General features: G+C 36.0%; 1 protein-coding gene across 3 annotated transcripts in view; it reads left to right on the forward strand.

Annotated features, from left to right (window-relative positions):
• Positions 1–27,447, forward strand: part of ITGBL1 (integrin, beta-like 1 (with EGF-like repeat domains)) — a 393,008-nt gene that overhangs the window by 228,178 nt on the left and 137,383 nt on the right. For all 3 annotated transcript variants that reach the window (XM_006879391.1, XM_006879392.1, XM_006879393.1), the window contains one exon: positions 7,677–7,823. In XM_006879391.1, coding sequence (XP_006879453.1) covers positions 7,677–7,823 — 147 coding nt within the window. The remainder of the gene's footprint in view (positions 1–7,676; positions 7,824–27,447) is intronic.

A 27,447-nucleotide genomic window follows, 5' to 3' on the forward strand; every position in this document is an offset into this window, starting at 1 on the left:
ATGCCTTTGAGCTGTGGTGCTGGAGAAGAGTATTGAGAATACCATGGAATCCTAGGAAACAAACAGATTTGTCCTGGAAAGGGTTAAACTGGGTGGCTCCTTGGAGGCAATGATTCTGAGGCTCTGGCTAACATACTTTGGACATGTTGTAAGGAGAGACCGGTCCTTGGAGAGGGACATCATGCTTAGGAGGGTGGAGGGACAGCGCAGGAGAGGAATGCCCTCTATGAGGTGGATTGATTCAGTGACTGGGATAATTGGGATGGGAGCATCAGAGACAGTGCGATTGGCGGACAGAGCGGAGTTTAGGGCTGTTGTACATAGGGTCACTATGAGTCGCAAGCGACTTGATGGCACATAACAAGAACAACAACAACATCCTTGTCATTCCGGGTGAATTGGTCTTATTCAAATTCAAGGAAAATCTTTGGATGTTTAAATTTAAATTTACTTTTTTAATTGATTTTTAAAATTCATTTGTTTTCACTCTATCTGTCTATTATTGAAGTGTATTTGAATATTTTGTGCCTATTACGTTGGAGGCTGCGATTTTGAAGCTCTGCCTCTCGTACTTGAGTGCGTGGCCAGCAGAGATCAGTCCTTGGAGAAGGATATCATGCTCGGAAGGGTGGACGGACAGTGCAGGAGAGGGAGACCCAGGATGAGGTCAAGTGATACAGTAACTGGGGCGATGGGGATTGGTGTGTCAGAATTAGAGAGACTGGCTCAGGACATGGCAGGGTTCAGAGCTGCTGTACATAGATGGGGTTGCTTGCTATGCATTGCAGGCGACTCAGTGGTACATAGCAACAATAACATACTATGACAGGTTTAGAAGCAGGAATGGCATCTACTTCCTAAATAACATACCTCTGGAAACTATGAGCTTTGATAAATATCAATAGCTATAGAGGGGCTTCGAGCCTCTTGTTCATAGGGTCACTATGAGTCATGCTCAAATTTAAGGCAATCAACAACAACATTACATTGTGGTTTCACTGGTAATTTTTCTTTTGTTCCTACTTCTTTTTCATCATCCTCATGCTGTATGAGTGTGTATGTGTCTATGTGTGTGTGTGTGTGTTTACTCATTCTTATACAAGCAAGACATACACACCTATGAAATTATACATAAACTTGTACAACTCCTCAAAGATGATAATATTGATAAAATTCAAGTGTATCTAAAATGACAGACCCTTCAACAGCTATCTCACAGTGTATTTATTTGCTTTCAGTTTGTCTCTTCAGTTTTGTGAGCTCTTGTACTATTAAATAGGTCTAACAACCCTACATACAACATTCTATTTCCTCTGGTCCTTCACCCTCCCCACATTTATTGCTATATTTAAGCCCATTCTTGGAGCCACAATGTATATCTTATTAAGAATCTTCCTCTTTGGGAACAAACTACTACTTTACCAAGAATGACATCGTTCTCCGGGAACTAGTTCTCCTTGATAACAAAACCAAAGTATGTAAGATGAAGTCTCATTATTTGCTCTTTGGTGGTATATTCTGGCTATTATTTCTTCCAAGACACATTTGGTTCTTTTGGCAATCTAGCTTTGATTTCTTTAGAATCTTTAAATAACACCGTAATTCAAAGGTATGATCAACTCCTCTTAAGTTTTTATTCATTATCTAATTTTGATATGGATATTAGGTGATTAAAAAGCACCATGGTTTAGGCCAGATGTTTTTGCTTTCAACACTTTTAAGAGTTCTTTTGAAGATTTGCACAATGCAACAAAAAGTTTGTTTGATTTACTAACTGTTGCTTCCCTGGGCATTGATTGCAGATTCAAGTAAAATGAAATTCTTGCTAACTTCTATTTCTGCCCTTTTATCATAATATGGACTATTGATTAAATTGGGAGAATTTTGTTTTCTTTAGGTTGAGATGCAATCCATTCTGAGGGGTGTAATGTTTTAGCTCAGTAGTAAAGTCTCTTGGCTTCCAGTTTTCTTGGCTTTCTGTAGGCAAACATTGAGGGAGCTCTGGTGGCCTAGTGGAAAGAGGCTAGACTGCAATCCCAAAAGCACATGGCTCAAGACCACCAGTTGCTCCACAGGAGGAGGATGGGTAATCTTCTCCCATGTGATTAACTGCTTCTGAAAACCTGTTGGGGGATCAGCTATGGGTTGGTTCTGACTCTGGTACACAACAAGGAAAATTGAGTCTTATGAATATCACAAGCAGTTGATGAGCCTTCCATCCTGCTGCCATATTCTTCTTCTTTTAGTTCCACTTCTGGCAATATTTGCTCAATTTAAAAACTAGTAAATATGGTAAAAAAATAAAAACTAGTAAATATGGTAAAAAAAATACAACTCGACACATAATTTCCCTGATTTTTTAACTGTGTAGTTCTGTAAATTTCACAGAATGTCCTTCTTGATTTTGAAGTTAATTCCTTTATTCTTGATGGTTGTTTATTACTTTGGTATATTTCTTCAAATCGCATGGTTGGAAAAATATTACCCAGTGTGCCCTAAAATTCTGTATTTTAGCTTATTTTATCTACCAAACTGTACAATTTAAGATTAGTCTGCCTAGTTTTGTTTTAGTTATGGAAATTAAATCATTTGAGGGAATTTTATTGTTGTAGATTGATTGCCACAGCATAAGAAACTGAAAGAGATGATTAAATACATTGGACTTGCATTATTTTAAAGGAAATCGGTATGTCAAGAGGATGTATTTATTAAAATAGCAACTATTCTCTAGATTGAATTTATCTCCTAAAGCTCTTGGCTATTGATAACATTTGTGCTGATTTTCACATTAAATTTTGACCAAATACTTGTAAACATTAGATGCAAATTCAAGAGTATTGTTTAAGTAATTATAAATAAAGAAGTAATCCCTCCATTAGAGTACTATTTTTCAAGATTGAATAAAACCGCATTTTTCATTATTAATGATGTTTCTAGAGTTAGGATTATTTAACAAAAAGACTGATAAAAAATACAACAAAATAAAAAATTTAGGCATTAGCAGCTTCTGTAATGACCCAAGAGTCTTTAGGACTCTTACTTTCTCAACATGGTATTGATACTACTTGGTATCTGTTTACTTTGCAAACTTTCCTGTCTGTATGGTACAGATTGGACTACGATCATATTATCAGATGGGTGGATAATACCAACACTGAACACCAAGAATTGAAGCACATTATTCTTCCATTGCCATGAGTGCTAATTTTTTTTTAACTGTAGTCTCACAGGTCTTTTTAAATTTTTCTGGGTTTTTATATTGAGTATGAACTATAATATTCTGCACCTTTTATCTCTATCTTGCTGATCTGCTTACTAAGTTTAAAGGAAGGAAACCTGTATGAATATAAAAATATACATAGATTTCAAAAACTAAAATTGAAGCATTATTTTTTGGGACAATATGATAGCAGTCATATCACCTAGTAGTCTGATTTTAAAGATAAATTAAGATGAGGCCCAGAAAGTGAAAATAGTGCAATATTTAGATTAAAGACGTAAGTTTACTAATTTTTTTTGTTTTATGTTATTTTTACTGTTTATAATATGTTTTGACAGTCTAAAGAATTTCGTTCTAAACAGGTCTTACTGTTTCTAAGCTGTCAATCCCAAACATTTTAATCTTTCTGATTTCTATAATTTCTTCCTCCATTCTTTGACATACATTTTATATTGGTATAGAGAAACTAGTAACTCTAGAAGAAAAATTGCAATTTTATTTTGTGATTTTCTCTCTTCCCTAAAAGGCTCCTCACCTCAAACTTCATCATGTATTTCAATCATTTCTTGTAAATTATACTCTTGACAACATGAAATGGCATAATGTTTCATTGCAATCTGTAATATGAGTTATACTTATCTTTAGATTTTTATTATTTATATTTGCATAAAGGTTTTTATTTGTATTAAATTCTTTTAAAATAACGTGGAAATGGCACACAGTTGGACTACATTCTATTTCTCCTAAAATTCATATAAGGGATTTTGTCTTTTAATAAAAAGGGTTATATCACTATTGCAAACTGAAAAAAAAAGAACTTGAATTTCTAAGTCATTTCCTGACTCCACTGGTTAAATTTCATACAAATTTTTACATAATATTTATTTGTACTTGTAGTAGGATCTATAACATTCCAAAGTATATTTTGACTGCACAAAAGTCTGAGCCCTTGTGTAGGGTATAATTTTAGTATTTAGCAAACAAAAATTATGTTTCTATTTTGGCTTCTGTCACTTTCTAGTTAATTTTTAAAATCAACAACATCAGTATTCTTCTTTTCAGAACTGTAGAAAACTTATTCTATTTCTTTTACTTTGCTTCTATGATAATTATTAATGCATTTTATTTGGACATACTAAGAAAACTTTCGAAACAACATCCTAATTGCCACTAATGTATCATTAAAATTTGTTACTATATATTCACTGATTTCTATGAATTTCACTCATTATGGATGATTTAATCATATCACTCATATTTTAATAATCCTTCATCCCTCAGCTTTGGATGTTTTTTGTTTGTTCATTTGATACTGGCTCTCACTTGCAAAGTATAAAAGACAAATAATTTGAGAAGAAGTGTCTGTCCTTATCGTTATGAAATGCTCTCTGGTTTTGATTCTCCTCTTCAAAGCCTTTTATCCTACACTGGCTTGCAGTAAATGTCCTATCTCATAGATCATATTAATGCGTTAGTGGGTGGAGGCCCATGCATATTTAGAAGAATGCTTTGACTAGGTAAAGAAGGGCTGGGGTACAAGGTTGATGCAGAAAACCCAGGAATCTAGGGATCATCCCATAATGCCCAAAATGAAGATTGTATATATTTTCCCCAACTCTGGTTGGGATAGACAATGCTTGAAAGTGATGCAGGAATTTACTTTTGTAATTTATTTGTTGTAATTTTGACTAAAGTTTACAGAAATTGGATTTCCATTCATTTATTGTTGCACATTTCCCCCCCTTGTCCTTCCTTTAGGGCCTGTCCCAGTCCACTCTGCAAAACATCTCTGGTTTCAGATTGTTGTCTTAATGTCTAGGCATACATTCATTTCAGGTGGTTCTTCCCCTCATCTGTTCCAAAGCAGTGTTCATTATCTATCCAGTCTTTTCTATTCTCTCCCCAAACCCCAGTGTCTGTCCTATTTTACAGTTATGCAGTATTTGTCTTTTTGTTTAATTTTTTAAAAATTTTATTATTTTTGTGTGCATGTACTGTCAAATCAGATCTGACTGGTACAGGAGGAGATTGTCCCTCCTTCCCCGGCAGAGCATCTGGTGGGTTTGAACTGAAAATTTTATTATTTTACGTGTACCATCAAATCAGATCTCACTGGTACAGGAGGAGATTGCCCCCTCCTTCTCCAGTAGAGCATCTGGTGGATTTGAACCGCATATCTCTCGGATTGCAGTGCAGCGTCTTGCCACTAGGCCACCAGAGCTCCGTAGTATTTGTCTTTTGTGACTGAGATATTTCACTCTGCATAAAGTCTTCCAGGCTCACTCAACATGGATGCAAGAATTTGAGACACAATTTTTAGAACATTCATGATGCTACTTTGAATGCATAGGAGTTTTATAAGACCTTGTAGCTTGTGTTTTTCCTCCGCTGTTTATAGAGATGGGAGAAATAACAAAGAAAATAAAAATTGATTTAGTACAAAATGGTGACTTTGGGGGGAAATTTAGAGAATTACAAACCAATTCGAGGAAGCAGGTGATTAGAAAAATTAACAGGAGAAAAAGATTGACAGAGTTTTTTTCCTAGAGCATCTGCATTTTTCCCCTGAAAAAACGATCACAATTATCACAACTCTATTTGGTATGGTATTTTTTTAAACTCTACCTCTGAAAATTTTAGTAACTTTGGATCACCTGCATAAAGTTATTCATTTGGCTGTGAACTCTTTTAGATATTTCAACATATGAATGAACTTTAGTTGAAAGATAATGACTGATCTTAAACATTCATTCCAATCTTGGTACCAGCAGCCAGGAAATCATAAGGTGAATTGCATTCGAAAAGTCTGCTGTCAGGGACATCTCCAGAGAACTGAAGAGCAACAGTATTAGTCTGGAGACTAACGTGCACTTGATACAGGCCATGGTCTTGGCAGTTATATGCTATGCATCAGAAAGCTGGACAATGAATATGAATGATAGAAAGAGAACTGATGCTAGATCAATTTAGCTGTGGTGCTAGAGAAGAATATTGAATATACATACCATGGACTTCTAGGAGAACAAACAGGTTCGTACTGGAGAGGGTGAAATCAGGGCATGTTGCAAGGAGGGACCAATCCTTGGAGAGCGTCATCGTACTTGGTAGGGTAGAGGAACAGCACAAAAGAGGAAGACCCTCAAAGATATGGATTGACTCAGTGACTGGGTTAATGGAGATTGGCGTGTCAGAGAAAATAAGGTTGGCTCAAGACAGAGTGAGATTCTGAGCTGTTGTATATAGGGTCACTATAAGTCGCAGGCAACTTGATGGCACATAACAACAACAATGACAATAATCTCCCCTTCTTCTTTGATTTCCCTCAGGATTTGCTTTTATTCGGTTCCCCAGGCTTCTGCATCATTCAGTGTTCCTTAAAAATATCCATGTTAGGCATATGTCATTGTGAAGTCAGTTGCATCCCATCAAGTGATGTTTGCCTGAGTAGTCAGAGATTTCCTGGATCCTTACATTCTGGTTATTTTCTATTTCCAAAGTAATTTTAAACTTTGATGAGTAAAGCTTTTGTTCCTATTTATTCCAATCAATTGTGTTTGAGAGGTTTGGGTTTCCTCCTCCTTTCTTAGTCTTTCTTTAGTCCTAAAATTGTCAACAAGTTTCTCACAAAGGACTACACGTCCTCTTTTCCGAACTTGAGAGCAGCTCTAACTGTCCTTGAAATCAAACCTCTTCTCCAAGGATTGCATATCTACCAGCTCCTATAAAACTGAAGAATGGAATGCAATTTAGAAATAAAATAGTTGTGTTTAAAGCCTTTTCTAGAGATATATTTAAAATAGATGTCTGTTTGCATCCGTTGAGGCTCTGTTACACATACATTAATAGCCAAATCCATCAAGTAAAAACCAGATATTCCTTTTAGTCCAAACCAGGCTAAAAACAATTGTTAACATCTGGATTTAATAGATTCAAGTTTGTAATTCTACTAACATTGTCATCTTATCTAGACTTGTTTATTGCCTTTACCTATAATCAATATGAATAAATTGCAGGCCTCCCTGTAGTTATGAAAGTCCAACTTGGATAGGATGACCCCTACTTGTTCTTTACTGTTTTGTTGTTTTTGTTCTTTACTGTTGTGCAAATTAAAGCTATTGGACCAACCTTGTTTCTAAATGAATTCTTCACAATCGCCTTCAATTGTTGCTTGTGCAAATTTCAAATATTTGAAAATTCTTCCATCCTTTTCTTCCGTAAAAGTACCTGTTCTGACTTACCTAAAATTCCCAAAGATATATTTAGGAAAAGATGTCATTTATTTCCTTGAGACTGCCCGTATTTGGGAACTTGAGGGGAGGGAATATACTTTTCCTTAATGTTTCATATTGTGTTAATTAAGATCCTGACTCATTTGTGACATTTATTATTAGGATAGAAACTAATTCTGACTTCATTATAATTTTATATATCTTTTCCTGATACTCTCATTATAAAGGTCATGGACAGTGTAACTGTGGAAGATGTGACTGCAAAGTTGGTTGGTATGGGAAAAAGTGTGAACACCCACGTTCCTGCCCACTGTCAACTGAGGACAGTGTCAAGAAGTGCCAGGGAACCTCAGATTTGCCTTGCTCTGGAAGGGGTAAGTGAGGTCATTTAGGCCTGATTATGACCTTCTAATCCTATGAGTTAAATAAACTCTGTTCTCATGAATCTGATTTACACGTGAACTGAGTCCTGTGAATAAGAGATTAGCCTTTTCAGAATTAATAATAAATCTGCTTTCTGTGGATAACATACATTGAGAAACATAATTTCTCTTTCTTTCTGTATTTGTCTCTTTATCTCACTTACTCACTCTCTACTCTCCATTTCTTGTGTAATCTGTTACAAACCATTCAATTATTATTATTTTTTTTTAAAAAAAAATTGAGATATGTGCTCAGTGCTTTCTGAATCAGACTATCTAATTGTCCACTGGTGCTTTTAAAGGAAACAAATAACATTGCTAAGAGGAGATTTTTGGTCTTTAATTGAGTGTTGTAGCTATGAATAAGCCTTTGTTGTTTCAAAAGGCTTGTAGCCTTAGGTGTGTTCTTGGTATCAGATGAGTACAAATTGGAGGAGAAAGAAGAATTTGTCTAGAGGAAAACTAATTCCATTCATGCTGATGAGTCAAAATAAGAAATACAATTTCACCTTAGATGAAAAAAAAGGTTAATATGAAATAATGTTTGCAGTGAAACAAGTAATTGAAGTTACTACAAGAAAAGAAGCGAAAAGCCTCTTTTACCTTAACGTTAAATTAACAATTTCACTTTTGTGATTTTTTTAAAAGTCATTTTTCAGTTGGGATATAATTAACAAATCATAAATATCACCATTTAAGATACATAATTTAGAAATATTTATTTACATGTTTATTTGTGCAACATTCACCACTGACTCCTGAAAATGTTAATCATCCTCCCAAGAAACCCTGTACTTTTTAGTACTTACTTCTCTTTCTCCAATAATTGACAATAATTAACCTACCTTTTGTCTCCAAAGTTTTATGTATTTTTGGACACTTAATCTTTCTACTCAAGGGGTTTTATTGTTTGTTTGCTTATTTGTGTTTTTTTTTTGTCAATTTTTATCTTTTTATTTCATTGTCATTTTAATAAAATGTTATAGAAAGTTGTATTTTCATTCATTCACTGATGTACAGTTTTCTGCCTCTCCCTTCTTTTCCTTGCCCATAGCTCACTTTGTAATGCACTTCTTGTTCCAGATCGTTGGCATACATATAAGGCCTAATCACATATTCCTTTCAGACAATCCTCCCCTTCAACTGTTGCAGTGCAGTGTCCATTATCTATCCACACTTTTCTTTTCCTTCTTCACGTTTATATCAACCATATTTTATAACAGTGGTCTTGTAAAATATTTGTCTTTTTTTGTGACTGAGGTATTTAATTTAGCATAATGTCTTCCAGATTCATCCACGTTGTGTAGTGTTTTACACTTCCATTGTTTTTCAATGCTGGATAATATTCCATTGTGGAAATATTCCATAGTTTGTCATATTCTTTCATTTGTTAACAGGAAGTTGGGCTACTTCTATCTATTTGCTTTTGTGAATAATGCTTCAATGAACATGCACGGACATACACCTGCTTGCATCACAGCTCTGATTCCTTAAGAATATATTCACTGTAGGGGATAACTGGACCAAATGATATTTTTAACTTTTGAAAAAGCACCAAACTCTTTCCATAGTGACTATTATGTTATACTCCCACCAGCAGTGGGAATTCCAATCTCTCCACATCCCTCCAAGTTTTTGTTGTTTGCTGCCCTATTGAAGTTCACTATTGTGTCTGGGTTGATATCTCTCTATTTTGGTTTACATCTCCCTGATAGCTAGGGATTTTGTACATTTTTTTGCATGCATTTATAAGATATCTGAATTTCTTTTTTTTAAAGTGTCTATTCATATCTTGTTGCATACAAGATATGAATAGACACTTTAAAAAAAATTCTCACCACTGGACCAATCGGTAGCATCAGGATGGATGGTAAAGAGATTGAGATTGTTCACAGCTTCAATTTGCTCAGCTCCACTGTCAACACTCTTGGCACCAGTAGCCAGGAAATAAAAAAACGTATTGCGATGGGAAAGTCTGCGGTTAGGGACCTCTCTAAAGTACTCAAGAGCAACGGTGTCTCTCTGGAGACTAAGGTGCGCCTGATACAGGCAATGGTTTTTGCAATCACTTGTTATGCATCAGAGTTGGACAATGACTAGGGAGGATAGAAGAAGAATTGATGCCTTTGAGCTGTGGTGCTGGAGAAGAGTATTGAATGTACCATGGACTGCCAAGAAAACAAACAGATTCATCCTAGAGAGGGTTAAACCAGGCTGCTCCTTGGAGGCAAGGATTCTGGGGCTTCGCCTGACATACTTTGGACATGTTGTAAGGAGAGACAGGTCTTTAGAGAGGGACATCATGCTGGGCAGAGTGGAAGGACAGCGCAGGAGGAGAAGGCCCTCTATGAGGTGGATTGATTCAGTGACTGGGGTAATCAGGATGGGTGTGTCAGAGGCAGTGCGATTGGCACAGATAGAGCATGGTTTAGGGCTGTTGTACATAGGGTCGCTATGAGTCGCAAACGATTCGATGGCACATAACAACAACAAACAACATTCATATCTTGTGCCAATTTTGTGAGTGCATTGTTTGCATTTTTCTTGTTGAGAAGATAGAATATTCTATAAATTTTAGATACTGGAAGGAACAAAAAGAGACCTACAGAAATGGAAAAATATGCCATGCTCATGGATAGGAAGATTCAATATCATTAAAATGACAAATCTGCCAAAAGTAATCTACAAGTTCAATGTAATCCCGCTACAGATACCCATTCCAGTCTTCAAAGAGATGGAAAAGGCAATTTTATAATTTTGTCTGGAATGGAAAGAGACCTCAAATAAACAAAACATCATTGAAAAAAGAAAAATAAGATGGGATTACACTTCCTGATATAAACTCTGACTATGCACTATACTAATCAAGACACCTTAGTATTGGTATACCAATCGACACATAAATAGTTGGATTAGAATCAAGAACCCAGAAATCAACACATTTACCTACCTATAGTCAACTGATTTTTGACAAGGAGATGAAATCAGCTAAGTGAGGAAAGACAGCCCCTTTAAATGGTGTTGAAAAAAACTGGAAAACCATTTGCAGAAAACTTTAACTCACACCATACACAAAAAGCAACAAGAAAGATGGATCAGGGACTTAGAAGTAAAGCCAAACACTATAAAGTCCATCAGAGGAAAAATTAAGAGAACTCCTGAAACCCTAAACTACAACATGAATAGACTGCTAAGCATAATAAAAATCCACAACTAAGAGAGGATAAAAAAGATTAATATGACCTTCTAAAAATTAAATCCCAAACTTCTAACACAGGATAAAAAGGAAACCTACAGCCTAGGGAAAAAGTATTTGGCAATGACATATCTGATCAGCAGAAGGTCTTTAAGATCATTTATGCTGCAGCATTCACCCTACATCATTCATAGTTATGGCTGAATAATCTTTCAAGGGAGCTCTGGTAGCTTAGTGGTAAAGAGTTGTGCTGCCAGGCATGTGGTTTGAATTCCCCAGGTGCTCATGGGAGAAAGATCTCCTCCTGTGCAGTTACATGGTTAACTGCCACTGGAAACCCCACTGTAGTGTGAGCTATGACTTAGATCCAACTCAGCGGTATACAGCAACAGTCCTTCATTGCATAACTAAATCATGTTTCTTTATCCTTTGGTCAATTTATAGAAAATCATATTGTTTCTATATGGACTGCAGCCTTAAATATGGATTGAAGCTGAACATCAAGAAAACAAAGATTCTCTCCACTGGACATATTGGCAGCACCATGATAGATTATGAAGAGATTAGCAGTGTTAACAGCGTCACCTTACTTGTCTCCACAATCAATATTCTTCATACCAGTACCAAGAAATCCAAAGATGAATCACACTGGGAAAGTCTACTGTCACGGACCTCTCCAAAGTACTGAAGAACAGCAATGTCATTCTGGAGACTAAGGTTCATCTGATTCAGTCCATTGTCTTTGCAATTACATCTAAAGCTAAACAATGTGAAAGAAATTGTTGGAGAAGGTCAATATCAGCAGCCAAAAGTAGGTCAGGTGCGGATTGTAGGTCAGACCAACAATTGCTCATGTTGTTGTTGTTGTTGTTATGTGCCGTTGAGTCACCTGCAACTCATAGCAACCCTATGTACAACAGCTCTGAAGCCTGCCTTGTCTTGAGCCAGTTTCATTGACTCCAACACACCTGCCTCCATTGCCCTAATTTACTGTAAAATTTATCTCATCTGGGGTCTTCTTCTTCTGCGTTCTTCCTCCACCCTTATACGCATAATGTCCTTTTACAAGGATTGTTCTTTCCTGGCCACATGCCCAATATATGTAAGATGGAGCTTCAAAATCCTAGCCTTCAAGGAGAAACTTGATTTCACCCTTTCCTAGGCAGACCTATTTGTTTCTTGGTGGTCTGGTATGTTCAAGACTCCTCTCAAGCACCACAACTCAAAGGCATCAATTCTTATTCTGTCATCCTTAGTTGTTATCTAGCTCTCTGATACATAGAAAGTAATAGCAAAGACTATGGCCTGGATCAGGTACACCTTAGTCTTTAGATAGTCATTGTTGCTTCTCAGTACTCTAGAAACGCCCCTGATGGCAGATTTACATCATACAATTCATCTTTTGATTTCCTGACTATTGGTGCAAAGAGTGTTGATTGTAGAGCTGAGCAAGCTCTAATTGTTAACGAACTCAATCTCTTCTCTATCCATCATGGTGCTGACAAATGTTCAATTGATGAGAATCTTTGTCTTCTTAATGTTCAGCTTCAATGCATATAAAAAACTACAGTCCTTGACCTTCTGCAGAAAGTGTTTCAGGTTCTCCTCCATTTCAGCAAGCAAGGCTGTGTTATCTGCATAGTTTAGGTTGTTGATGAGTCTACCTCCAATCCTGATGCCACATTACTCCTCATAAAGCCCTACATCCCTAATGATCTATTCTGCATATACATTGAAAAGATATGAAGACAGGATGTATCCCTGATGCACTCCTTTCCTGATTTTGAACCTGAGTGTTCCTCTGCTCTGCTCTGAGGACTGCCTCCTGGTCAAAGTATAGGTTTCACATATGCACTATCAAGTGTTCTGGGATTCTCATTCTCTTCAAGGTTAACCACAATTTGTCGTAATCCACACTGTCAACTGCCTTTGCATAGTCAATGAAACACAGATAGATATCCCTCTGGTACTCTTTGCTTTTGGCCAAGATCTAACTGACATTGGTGATAACATCTCTAGTGTCACGACCTCTTCTAAACCCAGCTTGTATTTACTGAAGAAAATTAAAACAAGTCCACAACAAACAAGATATGATCTTGAGTCAATCTCATCAGAATTTGAAGTTCGTCTTAGGAATAGTTTGAGGTTCTGAACACCAATGATCAAAGATCAGATGAGTTGTGGGATGATATCAAGAATATCTTCCATGAAGAAAGCAAAAGATCGTTATAAAAATCGATACAGATAGATCTATATCTATCTGTATCTATACAGATAAATCTATATAGTTACAGATATATTTATATCTATCTATCTATAAAGAGAGAGAGGCAGATAGAGAGGCACACACTAGAGAAATTTCCTTCTCAAATCATAAATTACATTGAGTTACAATACTTCTTGTTATATTATTGAGGATGATTGCATTATGTTATGCTACAAAACAAGATATTACAACCCTACACTACAAGACATTATAACCCTTACCCAAGACTAATATATTTAACTGACTAGAAGCACTTGCTGCAGAAGATCAAGGACTGTAGTCTTATATATGGATTGCAGCTCAACATCAAAAAAACCAAGATTCTCACCACTGGGCCAGTTGGCAGCATTATTATGGCTGGGGAAGAAATTGAGATTGTTAACAGTTTTTGTTTGCTTGGCTCCACAATCAACAAACATCTTTGGATATTGGCAGCCAGGAAATCAAGAGAGAAATTGCACTGGGAATGTCAGCTGGCAGGGACCTCTCCAGAATGTGCCTGGTCCAAGCCATAGTCTTCGCAGAGCTGGACAATGACTAGGGATGATAGAAAGATAATTGATGCCTTTGAGCTGGGGTGCTGGAAGGAAGAGTATTGAATGTACTATGGACTGCTAGGAGAACAAACAAGTTTGTCCTGGAGAGGGTGAAAACAGATGGCTCCTTGGAGGCAAGGATTCTGAAGCTTCATCTGACATATCTTGGGCATGTTGCAAAGAGGAACCAGTCCTTGGAGAGAGACATCATGTTTGGGAGGGTGGAAGGACAACACAAGAGAGGAACACCCTTGATGAAATGTATCGATTCAGTAATTGGGGTAATGGGAATAGATGTGTCAGAGACAGTGAGGTTGACACAGGATAGAGCAGGGTTTAGGGCTCTTGTACATAAGGTCACTACAAGTCGCAAGTGACTCGAGAGCACATAACAACAACAATTGCATTTCTAAGTCTCATAAGCATTTAACATGCTCAAAGTGTGATTGTGTTAGAATTCAGAGACATCTCAGGAGAAAGATCTGTCAATCTAATTAGAAAACCAACAAAACCACAAACTAGCCATTGAATGAATGAATAAAAAACCACTATGATTTGTAAACTTTCACTCAAATAAATAAATTTATTAATTGTATTAAAAACAAAAAAGTTTCTGCTAACCTTACGGAACAGAGTTCTACTCTGATTTATATGTAATTGACAGAAGTCAGAGTCAACTTTATGACAACCGGTACTAATGTTGCAACTACTCAAGTACACATAGTACTAGTATTTGACCAAATAGCTAGGAGCTATAGCCTAGCCCATGTGACACATAAAAGTAATATTACAACAGACAATTGTTAATAGTTTTCTCTTATTATCCTTTTTATTTCTGTGAGGTCAATTGTAATTTTCCAATGTTTATTTCTAATTTTAGAGCTCTCTCTCTTATTCCTTGCACTTCTCTCCTCTTTCCTCTCCCCTCTCTTACTTTCTTTTATTTTTCTTTCCTAAACCAGTCAAGTCAGAGATTTACTAACCTTTTTAGGAAACTATCTCCTGGTTTCATTGATTCTCTCTACGGTTTTTCTATTTTGTTGTATATTCAATTTCACATTCTCACTAGCAGTGTACTAGGGTGCCAATTCTCTACACTTTTGTCATTATTTTTTCCCCTATACTTTGATTATGTACATTTTTCTTTAAAATAAAGTTTAAACCTGGTATTTACAAGACTATTTCTGCAACATGTACTTTCCTATAGTCAAATAGTTTCTCAAAGATTAAAAATAATTTTCCAACTTATTGTTATTTACCTACACATACTACCCAATTTTTAAAAAATTAAATTGTCTTATGTGTATAAGTTTATATTCACAAAAAGCTTTTTGCATTTTCTCCTGTACATGAGAAGAAAAAATGGACATAGGAATGCTAATAAGTCTCTTTTTAAAAAATATTTATTATAATACCAGGGAAAATTCTATTTCAAATTAAAAACCTCAGGAGGTAAAGAGACTTTATCTCAAAATAGATTTTTGTTCTCAAGACTCCTTCTCAGTTATATTTAGTTTAGGGAAGTGTAGGTACAGTGATATTTGCAATTATTTTAGCAAAGTGATAAAGCTCAGGCAGTCTGTTGTCTTAAAACATTGTATATATTAAGGGGCTAGAATTGTATAAAATTATGAAAACCTCTACTGATGATGTGGAAATTGAAGCAAATAGAATAGGGTTATGTTTGTATTTCAAATCCAAATCCAAGACTGGAATGAAATGTATACTTGTTTTCCAAATAGTTTATGGGGTTAAAAGTAACTGTTATATAATATAAAAATAATGAAAACATATAAAATATGTCCCAAGTGTAGAAAACAACCTTATTTATTAACATTCTCCCGTTATTATTGTTGTTATGTACTGTCAAGTCCAAATCAACTCACAGATGACCCTCTAGCGAGTTTTCAGATTCTGTAAATTGCACCAGAAGATTGCCATTCTATCTGCCACAGAGAAGCTAGTGGAGACTAATCATGTGCCTTTGGGTTGACACGGAGCTCTGGTGGTATTTACCTGTAGTTTTTCTATTTTGTTTCTGAATTACTTAACATATAGAAATATTTCAGAATATTGTGGACTTCATATGTCAGTCTTTGGTAGATTCTGACTAGCCTGATACTTTCTCAAATGCTTATTTACTTCTTAGTTCTAGAAAGTTTCGTTGACTTATTTAGAACTATTTTTTTAATAATGCCTATTTAAAATTTATTTTATAAAAAGTATTGAATTCAAGTACAAAACTCAATTTTTTTCCGTTTATAACACCTTTTAAAGTACTTTAGAAATAAGTAATAAGGTTTTTTAGTTTTCTGACAGGGAAATGAATGTATTGAGGAATTTTAAAGTGATTTTCCAAGGAACCATAACAAGACATAACAAACCTGAGAATGAAAACCAAGTATTTTTGTCAGCTAGTCTAGTGCTCGGGCCAGTGATCAGAGACCTTTCCTGTCTCGTAGTGCTACATCTACAAACTCATTGGCACTGAAAATTTTTGAAGCATATACACAATATGAACAAATTTAAAGGATTAGCTTTGCAAATCGTGAATGAAAACTGCAGCTGTGGTTACATGAGTGAGGAAAGCAATTACAAGGCCCATCAGTTCCCAAGCCTGAGATCCTTGTCAACTTACCAGCTGGGGTTAAAAAAAATAAATAAATCCTGGTAGAATATAGGACTGAGGATACTTAGGGGCTAGGTGAAGACATTTCCCCTAAAAATTAAATTAGATTGTTTCCTTCTGCTTCTGATGCTTACGTGTGCTAATTATATCTTGAAAGTAAAGGATTAGCGAGAGTTGCAATGTTTGATTCCACATAAACACCCTGTTCAAAATTTGCATTTCTACCCCAGATACAGGGAACTGTGGTAGCCTACTGATAACAGGTTATGCTGCCAGCCCAAAGGCAAATGGTTCATATCAACCAGCTGTTCCACAGATGGGCACCCACCTCCCAGGCAAATTACAGCTTCTGGAAAGCCCTGGAGAATCGCAATTCTGACTCAACAGTGTACAATAACAACAGCATTCCAGATATACTGAATCATAATTTCTTTTGAACAGTTTTCCACATATTATGTTTTAAATGTATCACTTGTTGTTGTGATCAATTCTGACTCATGGCAACAAGTATTGGGCATAGAATTTCCCAGCTTATAATATTTAAGAGAACATATTTCTAGGTTTATTATCTTGCAGTGCTTAGAGGATTCAGACTGCTGATATTTTGGTTAGCACCTGAACACTTAACCATTGTGTCACAACATTTCTTTACAGTGTCAGAGATGCAAAATCTCATGTAAACTTCTAGTACAAGCCTCTGACTCCTGGATTCATTTTTAAAAAAATTTTTTTATTTTACTGGATCTTTTCACAAGTCAGTTTTCTGAACATTATATAATAAATAATTTCATGTTGGCAGGAGAAAGATGAAGCTATCATTTAAAAAAAAATAATAAATATAGCCTTGAACATCTTATAAAGCGTTTCTACTCTATCCTATGTTGTAGCTATTGAAGTAAGTTGCCATCAGGTAGACTACAACTCATAGCAACCTTATGAACAACATATCTGAAACTTTCCCTATTCTGTGCAATCCTCACAATCTCTGATATGCTCAATCCCATCGTTATAGACACTATGTCAATCCCACCTGTTGGGGGTCTTCCTCTCTTTCCCTGATCCCCTACCTTTTCCAGCACGATGTCCTTTTCCAAGGACCAAGCTATCTTGACAGTATTCCCAAAGTATGTGAGATGAAATTTCACCACATTTGTCTCTAAGAAGCACCTTGGTTGCATTTACTCAAAAGAGGACTGTCCTCTAAGTGAAAATCAACCATCTGCAGTTAGTTCAATGCGTTTCTTGTTATCAGTATTCTTCTACAAAATAATCGCAGCGACTGAATAGAATTCCATTAGGTTATTGCGGCTAAATAATTTAACTATTTCTTTTTCATTCAAACTCAACTCATTGCTGTCCCTTCTGGAGGGTTTTCAGAGGCAACAAATTGCACTGGAGGAGATTGTTCCTCTTTCTCCGACAGAGCTGCTGATGGATTTGAGTAAGAAGTGTTAGGAGGCAGCTTCCTCCAGACTACACCATCATAACTGCCTCCTCTCCTATTCTACCTAAAATCTAAACATTATAATTTACATTCTTGCAGTACAATAGTTTGCAAATATTAATTATTAGTTATGGAAAACATAGGTCTAAAGAAACAAGATGTCTTAAGATCTTTGGGGGATAAAGAAGATTACCCAATCTCTTTTCCCTAGGAAGGTCATAAGGAGCCCAGATGACACAGTGCCTAAGCATTTAGCTGCTGCCTGAGAGGTCAGTGGTTCAAATCCATCAGCCACACTATGGGAGAAAGACATGGTATTCTGCTTCTGTAAGGATTTATAGACTTGGAAACCATAGAAAGCAGTTCTCTGTCCTCTAAGGTTGCTATGAATTGGAACTGACTCCACAACAGTAAACTGGGGCCTTGATTTTTGTAAGGACTGTATCTTCTGAGCTGAAACATGAAAGTTTTATTTACCCAGGAATAATGATTAGTAAGGTAAGAGGGTGTAGTTACCCAAAGGCCATGCTTATCTCTTCCCATGCTTTTTATAGCCTCAGAAACTCACTGTATGGTCAACTTGGAGATGATTCATGCTTGAAGACGATGAGAAAGACAGTTATTGACAGTGGATTAGCTAGTATTTCTTGACATATTTTGCTTTTAAAGTTTTGAATTTATTTCTCAAATCCTTTTCATTAACTCCTACAAACATAAAAACTAATGATTTCTCTGTGGACATTATTACTCATCTTTAAGTATTTGGTTCTTTGATAGTCTTTTGTCCTTGTGTCCACGTCACCTTTTGCTTGATACTGCAAACTGTGTTATGGCTGTTTTCTGTCCACTGTAACCAGTGATTTTCTTTCCACAGTTTTTTTTCTTGGCAGTACTGCATATGTTTTTAGTTCCTTAAACACACATAACCACACACCTTTACAAGATAAAGTGTGAAATGGAGGAAGAATGATAAATTAGCACTAATTATTTAATATTTTAGCTTCACAAAAATGTAAACTATGTGCTGATTTTTATTAATTAACATGGCTTAATTAAAGAATTAGGCAAGTTCCTTCAATTCCATCACCTAAGAAATCTTCTTTCAGAGACTAATAGCATGCCACATCTTGACCATCTGGAGATTTTTCTACCTTATCACTCCCTTTTATTACCAGGGAAAAAAAATCACTAAATATCTGTGCTTGTCTATTTTAGTTATCCAAGTTGCAGATGTTTTTTAAACATATGTTTTTGACACTTGCATGTCTTCTTTAGACAACTGAATCATTACTTTTCGTGTTCATCTTTTCAGAGAGGCTTTTAATTTAACAAAAAGAGCAGATCAAAAAGTTGAGAAAACATCTAGATATTTCTTTTAAGTAAGCCCAACACTTAATTTCTTCATTAACTTTTCAAATCCTCTTTGACATACTGGTTATCTTAAGTTTGTAGAAAATGCACTTAAGAGAGCTCTAGTATGTTCATCAGATAGAAAAGCAGGATTCATATTTCCTCTGTCCACATATCCTGTGTTCAAAAATCCTGAAATCATACAATTTTTCACTATTTATGTGTTGTTGGTTTTTTAAAATAAACCAAAGTTAAATAAGAAAAAGGAAGGCATTTACAAGATGAACACTTTTGTTTTTCTTTATTTAGAAAGAACGATCCTTCTTAAATGTTACATTGGTCAGAAAAATAGAAGTGAATTGGTAAATCATTACAAAAGTAAAAGCTGTCAGTTTGTCATGTCATTTAGATTTGGTAATGAGAAATCAGCTGGTATATTCCCAAGGAAGCTTCCATTAATCTGTTGGGTGTACTCTAATCTCATAATTCATTAATGTCTTGATATCATAGATTGACTACTAAGAAGCCAGGTAGACAGTAAAGAAATATGACTGAAAATATTCCAATTGAAAATGATAATCAAGTACTATTTTTTGTAAGTATCTGGCATTTTTTGAATCTGTACTTCAAAAAAAGTATTTCACTATAAGGTAAAACAGAATTACTATGTTTTACAAGGTGCAGTCAATGGTCTTGTTTTCAATTATTCACCTATGACAACAGAACATTTTGTACCAAAATAGGAATCAATTCAAATATCCAGGCATGTTTGATTACATTTTGCTTAATTTTTATGCAGTAAATTGAGACCATGACACCAGTGAAATATGTTGGCTAAGAAAATTTCCCAGGGAAGGCTACAACAAATATTGTCAAAGTACAATTTGAAATCAAAACAGAAAATATAAGCATAAATTTTATGCTAATTCATTTAAATATACTTTAAATTTGTGACCACTGTGACAGTTTTGTTACCATATTTAGATATTTATTTCTATTCAAGAGAACATATACAGTATAAGATGAAATGTGGGCCCCTGTAATTATAAACCTAATTTTACTTATTATAAAAGGTAAAGCAGATATTTTCGTGGAAAAACAATCTGAATTATCAAACTGGAATGACATACTGTTATGGACTAAATTTTGTACGCCTTAAATAGATATTGAACATAGATATAGGTAGATTAGATATAGATATAGATATAGATGATATAGATATAGATATAGATATAGATATATGTATATTTCTCAGGTATTCATATATATATTTCTAAATTAAGTATAAACACTATATTTATTATCTATAGGCACAGTGTTCAAGCATTTGAATACTAGCTTAGGTGTCTATACATTTACCTGTTTGTGCCCTTTTCTATAAATGAGGAAATGAAATATCTTTCCTTTTATGATTGATTTTTTCACTCCAAAAAAGTCTCCATGTTATTGCATGTACCAAGACTTAATTTCTTTTTCTGGGAAATAGCACTCCATTGTACATCTATATTGTATTTTGTTAATTTATTCAACCACTGATGGGCACTTTGATTCTTCTGTAATTCAATATTCACTAGATTGGCAACAGCTTATAACTACAGATATGATCTCATTTGAGAATAAGTATTTCTTTGTATGTTAATGAGGTCACCAGTGTAGAGCATATATTTAGAGAAGGAATTTTGAGATGCCAAAAAAAGAAGATAAGGTACACATGCAGGAAAACGCAATTGAGAGAACATAGACGCCACGTCACATGCAGATCACCAAGGAACAGACGCTGAAATAAGACAAGGCCTTTCCTTCAGAGCTGACACAGAGGGAAAGCTTTCGTGAACAGTGAGTGCTCTGATTTGGACTTCTAGCCATAAAAATGGTGAGAAAATAGACATAGTTCTTAAAACCATGATCTTGTTGCATTTCTGATGAAAATAATTCAAGTTCAACCACTAGTGATACTTGGCCTTTAGGTTAGAGATGTTTTCCATATACTTTATCAAATTTCTTCTCAAAAGAAAATCAATAAGGTATAATGATGAATATTTGTCTTGGCTATGGACAAATATAATTTGGCAGAACTTCTTGATTGATCTCTTGAATATAAAAGAAAATTCTTAAGACTAAGGATGACAGAAGAAGAATCAACACCTTTTTGCTGTGGTGCTGGAGAAGAGTATTGAACATACCATGGACCACCAAGAGAACAAGCAGGTTGGTCTTGGAAAAAGTGAAGCCAAGTTTCTCCTTGGAGGCAAAGATTTTGAAGCTCCGTATCACATACCTTGGGCATGTGGCCAAGACAGTTCTTGGAGAAAGATATCATGCTTAGAAGGGTGGAAGGACAATGCAGGAGAGGAAGACCCAGATGAGATGGACTGATGGTGTTAGGTGTGCTAGAGTCAGTGAGACAGGCTCAGGATGGGGCAGGCTTTGGAGCTGTTGTACATAGAGTCCCTATGAGTTGTAGGAAACGTAAAGGCACATAAACAACAACAAAAAGTCATTGTGCTTAGGTGTATAACAGATGTGCTTTGTACCATTTCATCAACCTCTAAGTTCTCTAGTTACTCATTGTTGTTCAGATGAACAGACTCACTGCTTGACCTTCCAGGGGCTTTTCAGGGGCTGTGAATAGCACAGGAGATTTTTCTTCACTCTTCTGTGGAGTGACTGTGAATTCTAACTAAGAGTTGCCACTTTTAGAGTAACAACACAATTCCCTGTGGAATGCATTCCCAGAGCTCCTTAACCAGCATACTGTTTTTGTTAGTCATGTTGCTATTCAAATTTAATCAATCTAATATATATTAATCATTCTGCTTTGTATCTACATATTACATGTTATCTACACATAGGACTCAGACAATTTGAGGCTGACATTCTGTCTTTGTAAATAAAATTTATTGGAACACAGAAATTCTCTTATCTTCACAAATGGCCTGTGACCACATTTTCACTCAAAGGCTGAGTAGAGTAGATGTTACAAATCTTTAAATGTTTACTTTTTGGCTTTTTAAGGAAAAGAGTTTGTGAAACTCTGCTCTAAGAATTTTGATAAATGTGACAAAAGTGGAGGGAGACGAGATTGGATTTCTTGAGAGTCAAAGGAAGAAGACATTATTTACTGTTGCCAGTTGCAGAGATGGCTCCATGAATTGTGTCAGGGAAGCTTGGCCTGAGCTTTCAAAAAAGAGCAACATTATACAGATGACAATCTAGAAAAAGGGCATTCGAGGTAATGGGAGCAGCTTAGGGAGAAACACTGAGTTTAAAAAGGGATACGTTGTGCAGGGAACGGGAAATACCATTTACTTTTGATGATACATAGAGAAAACCAGAGTGATAGAAAAAGCCTGGTAGCTGACTTTGTCTCTTGCTGACCTCTTCCATGGAATCAGAGACAGAGGAAATAACTTCTTTACATATAAATATATTTATCTTATTTATATTTGTCTTATGTGGTTAATTATCAGTAAGAAGAGCATGCCTTAAAGGTTGACTTATTTTACTGTAAGCCATCAGGTTATGAACTGGATCTGATCTTAATCGTGTCTTTAAGTCTAAAACTTTTAGTTGAGTTTTTTTCTTTAAGAAATCAGAATATCTGGATATGGTTATTATTTAACCTCACGAGCCCTGATAGTCTGGTGGTTGATGCAATTGCCTGCTAAGCAAAAGGTTGGTAATTGAAACACAGCAGCCATTGTGTGAAAAGTTGAAGAAGCCTGTTTCTCTAAAAAATATCACCTTGAAAGCTCTACGATACGGATCTACCCTACCATGCATGGTCACTGTGAATTGGAACCAACTTGATAGTGGTGGTTTAGGTTTGGTTTTTACTGCAAGAGGAGGAACTCTGGTGGCACTATGACTAGAGTATCTGTTTGTTTCTCTCTCTTAACTCTTGTCAATAGTGCAACAATGGGCATTGTGTGCCTATATCAATTCATATCCCTGCTTTCAAGTGCATGGGTATATTAACACCAAAGAGAATGCTGCATTATCAGGTATTTATATTTTTGAAGGAGTACAACAATATTTAAGATCTGGGATCTTAAAATCAGCTTATGCAAGAGAAACAATCTTTCTCTATTTGCCCAGAGCAATGGAGGAAGAAGGATGGTCAGAAACACAAGTAAAAATATAGAATTTTTGGCTAATTGCTTCCATATACAACTACCCCTTTTGCCATGACACCAGAACAAATTGCCCATACCTGGCTATAATTACTGAACATTTTTATCAAAGTGTATGTAGAAGAATAGTTATATAATGTAAAGGATATAATCAATTAATATCACACACAAACAATCCTGCTGAAGATTATCCAAAAACTAGTAGAATAGTACATCAGCAGAGAATTACCAGAAATGCAAACTGAGTTTAGAAGAGGTCATGGCACTAGAGACATTGTAAATACCTGATGGATCTTAACCAAAAGCAAAGAGTACCAGAAGAATGTCTGTGATTCATTGACTATGCAAAGACAAAACATTGTGTGAATCACAACAAATTGTGGCTAAGCTTGTAGAGACTGGAAATCCCAGAATACTTGGACCAGGAAGCAGTTCTCAGAACAGCTCAAGGAAACACTGCATGGTACAAAATCAGGAAAGGAATGCATTAGGGATACATATTGTCAATCTATATGCAGAACTGATCATTAAGGATGCCAGCTTTAATGAGGAGGACTTTGGCATCAGGATTAGAGAAAGACTTATCAACATCCTGTGTTATGCAGATGCACAATCTTGCTTGCTGAAATTGAGAAGGACCTAAAGTGCTTGCTGCAGAAGATCAATGACTTCAATATGGATTGAAGCTCAACATCAAGAAGACAAAAGATTTTCACCACTGGGCAAATTGGCAGCATTCATGATAGATGAAGAAGAGATTGAGGTTGTTAACACTTAACAGTTTCCTCTGCTCTACCATTAACACTCTTGGCACCAGCAGCCAAGAAATCAAAAGACAAATTGCATTGGGAAAAATCTGCTATCAGGGACCTTTCCAGAATACAGAGAAGCAACAGTATCAGTTTAGAGTCTAAGGTTTGACTGGTCTAGGCCATAGTCTTCAAAAATATTTACTATGCATCAGAGAGCTGACTAAGGATGACAAAAATTGATGCCTTCAAGTTGTGGTACTGGAGTAGTCTTGAACATACCATGGCCAACCGAGAAAACAAATAAGTCTGTCTTAGAGAGGTTGAAACCAAGTTTCTCTTTAGAGGCTAGGATTTTGAAACTCCACCCCACATAATCAGGCACATGGCCAGGAGGGCCCAGTCCTAGGAGAAGGACATCATCATCTTTGAAGGGTGGAGGAACAGGGCAAGAGAGGAAGACCCAAGATAAGGTGGACTGACACAGTTACTGGTGGTTAATGGGGCCAGATATGTCGATATCAGTGAGACTGGCTCAGGACAGGTCAGGCTTCAGAGCTGTGGTCATTGAGAGTTACAGGTAACCCGATGGCACATAACAATAACAACAATTAATATTACTAAATTGATGTACATTCTGTGTGTAACTTTTCAATAACAATAAAAGAACATAAAAATTTAAACTAATTCCTATCTACAAAGTTATAAAATTACAACTATTTATGCTAGATTAATATTTTGAAGTCTATGTTATATGCTGTCAGAGACATCTCCAAAGTGCTGAAGAGCAACAATGTGAGTCCAGAGTCTTAGATGTGCTTGATATAGGCTATGGTCTTTGCAATCATTTGCTATGCATCAGAGAGTTGGACAATGACTAAGGATGATAGAAGGAGAATTGATTCCTTTGAGCTGTGGTGCTGGAGAAGAGTATTGACTATACCATGGATTGCTAGAACAAACCGGTTCAGCCTGAAGAGGGAGAAAACAGGCTGCTCCTTGGAGGCAGGGATTCTGAAGATTCATCTGATATACAAAGAGGGACTAGTCCTCAGAGAGAGATGTCATGCTTGGGAGGTTGGAGGGACAGCACAAGAGATGAAGACCCTTGATAAGATGGATTGATTCTGTTAGTGGGGTAATGGAGGTAGGTGTGTCAGAGGCACTAAGATTAGCACAGGACAGAGCAGGGTTTAGGGCTGTTGTACATAGGGTCACTATGACTTGCAGACGACTCTATGGTACATCACAACAACATGTTATATGTGTGGAGTATGTTTATCTTAACTTGTGTTAAGACTATCTTGCAGCATTTAGATGAGGTAGTGGCATTATTGGTGCAAGATTTAATAAAACTCTGCCATTAACTATGTTTATGACCATAAAAATTATAGACTCAAAATGGAATGGCAGAAAAGCTCTTCAGTGATACTGAGTTTAGTTCTTTAAATGTCTCTATTATGCCCTCCAATGAATGAACTTTACTCTGATTCCCTAAGTATATGAACTCTTCTTATATTTTTATATCTACTATCGTGATCTCTGCTGTCATGACCTCTTCTGATTCCAGCTTGAAATTTAGGCCATACCCTGTCTATGTGCTCTTCTGGCTGTCTTTGAATGATCTCCAATGGTATTTTGCTTGGATGTAATGTTAATTATATTGTTTGATAATTTCTATTGGATTATCTTTATTGGGAACAGAAACAAATATGGATCACTTTATTACACCGGGGTGACATGTTGGGATCAATGTGTCAAGGACTGTGAGGTTGGTACAAGACAGATATCTGTTGTTCATGGGGTCAATAGGAGCTGTGATTAACTTGAGAACACCTAACAACAACACAACTAAACATGGGCTATGAAGTCCCTGGGTGGCACAGTTGGATGAGAACTGGACTATTGTTGTTGAATGCCTTCAAGTCAAGCATGATTCATAGCAAACCTATGAACAAAAGGCCTGAAGCCCTTCTACAACTATTGACATTTATCAAAGTTCATAGAATTTCTGGAGACATGTTTTTTTAGTAAGTGAATGCCACTCTTGCTTCCAAACCTGTCATAGAATGTTATTCATTGAGTCATTTGCAATGCATAGCAACCCTATGTACAGCAGCTCTGAACCCTTCCCTGTCCTGAACCAGTCTCCCTAATTCTGACACACTAACCCCCATTGCCCCAGTCACTAAATCAATCCATCTCATCTGGAGTCTTCCTCTCCTGCGCTATCCCTCCACCCTTCCAAGCATGATGTCCTTCTCCAGGGACCCATCTCTCCTGGCCATGTGCTCCAAGTAAGAGAGGTGGAACTTCAAAATCCTAGCCTCCAAAGATAGACTTGGTCCATGGTATGTTCAAGACTTCTCCAGCACCACAACTTAAGACATCTATTCTTCTGTCATCCTTAGTTATTTTCCAACTCTATGAGGCATAACAAGTAATTAAGAGGACCATTGCCTGGATTAGGCGCACCTTTGTATCTAGACAAGGACGATGAACATGTAGATCTACTTTTCAAACTGGAGAATAAAAGGAGTGAGAAGGGGGAAAACCCAAGAAATAGATAAGTTGTGTGAAGGGAAAGGCAATAAGCAAGAGCTTGATTCAATGCTGTAATTAATGAATTATGTTAATCAAGCATAATAAATATTATAAACAAAATGCCTATAAGTGATACAATGAAAACCCAAGATTATTTGTGAACTTAACTAAAAAATTATTTTTAAAAATTATGGCATACTTCTGCATACATGGGATATCCATGAGTTAGGCTTGACTTAACATGACCAACAAGTCAAGGACTTGTTACATAATGTCACTCATTCACTCTTATTCCCATTGATTCATATCTAACTCATAGCTGACCCTCCAACAGGCTTTTGGAGTCTGTAAATTAATTTGGGGGAGATTGCTCATCTTTCTTCAGAGATGCTGGTGGATTCAAACTACCACCAAAGAGTCGCCACTTCCATTCTGCCTAAACAACTAAAAGTCACAGTGAACATATGAGCAACAGAAAAAAAAATCATGGACTATATGATTCTAATTTCTAACTCACCTTTATTCCAGATGTCCAATTTTACAATGCTATTTGAATAGACTGGGTATTGGCATTTCCAGGAGAATTACATGACTAACAGCCTTTAGGCCATTCCTTTAGACCTTGATTTCCACTGAGTGCACTTGGATTTAAGGTCTATTTTTCAGTTCAGTTATCCTTTTATTTGGAATAGAAGTTAATATTGAGAAGATTTGCATTCTTTATAAATA

Source organism: Elephantulus edwardii, unplaced genomic scaffold (genome assembly GCF_000299155.1).
Source record: "Elephantulus edwardii isolate Elephantulus edwardi_28Jun2011 unplaced genomic scaffold, EleEdw1.0 scaffold00003, whole genome shotgun sequence".
NCBI classification, from domain to species: domain Eukaryota; kingdom Metazoa; phylum Chordata; class Mammalia; order Macroscelidea; family Macroscelididae; genus Elephantulus; species Elephantulus edwardii.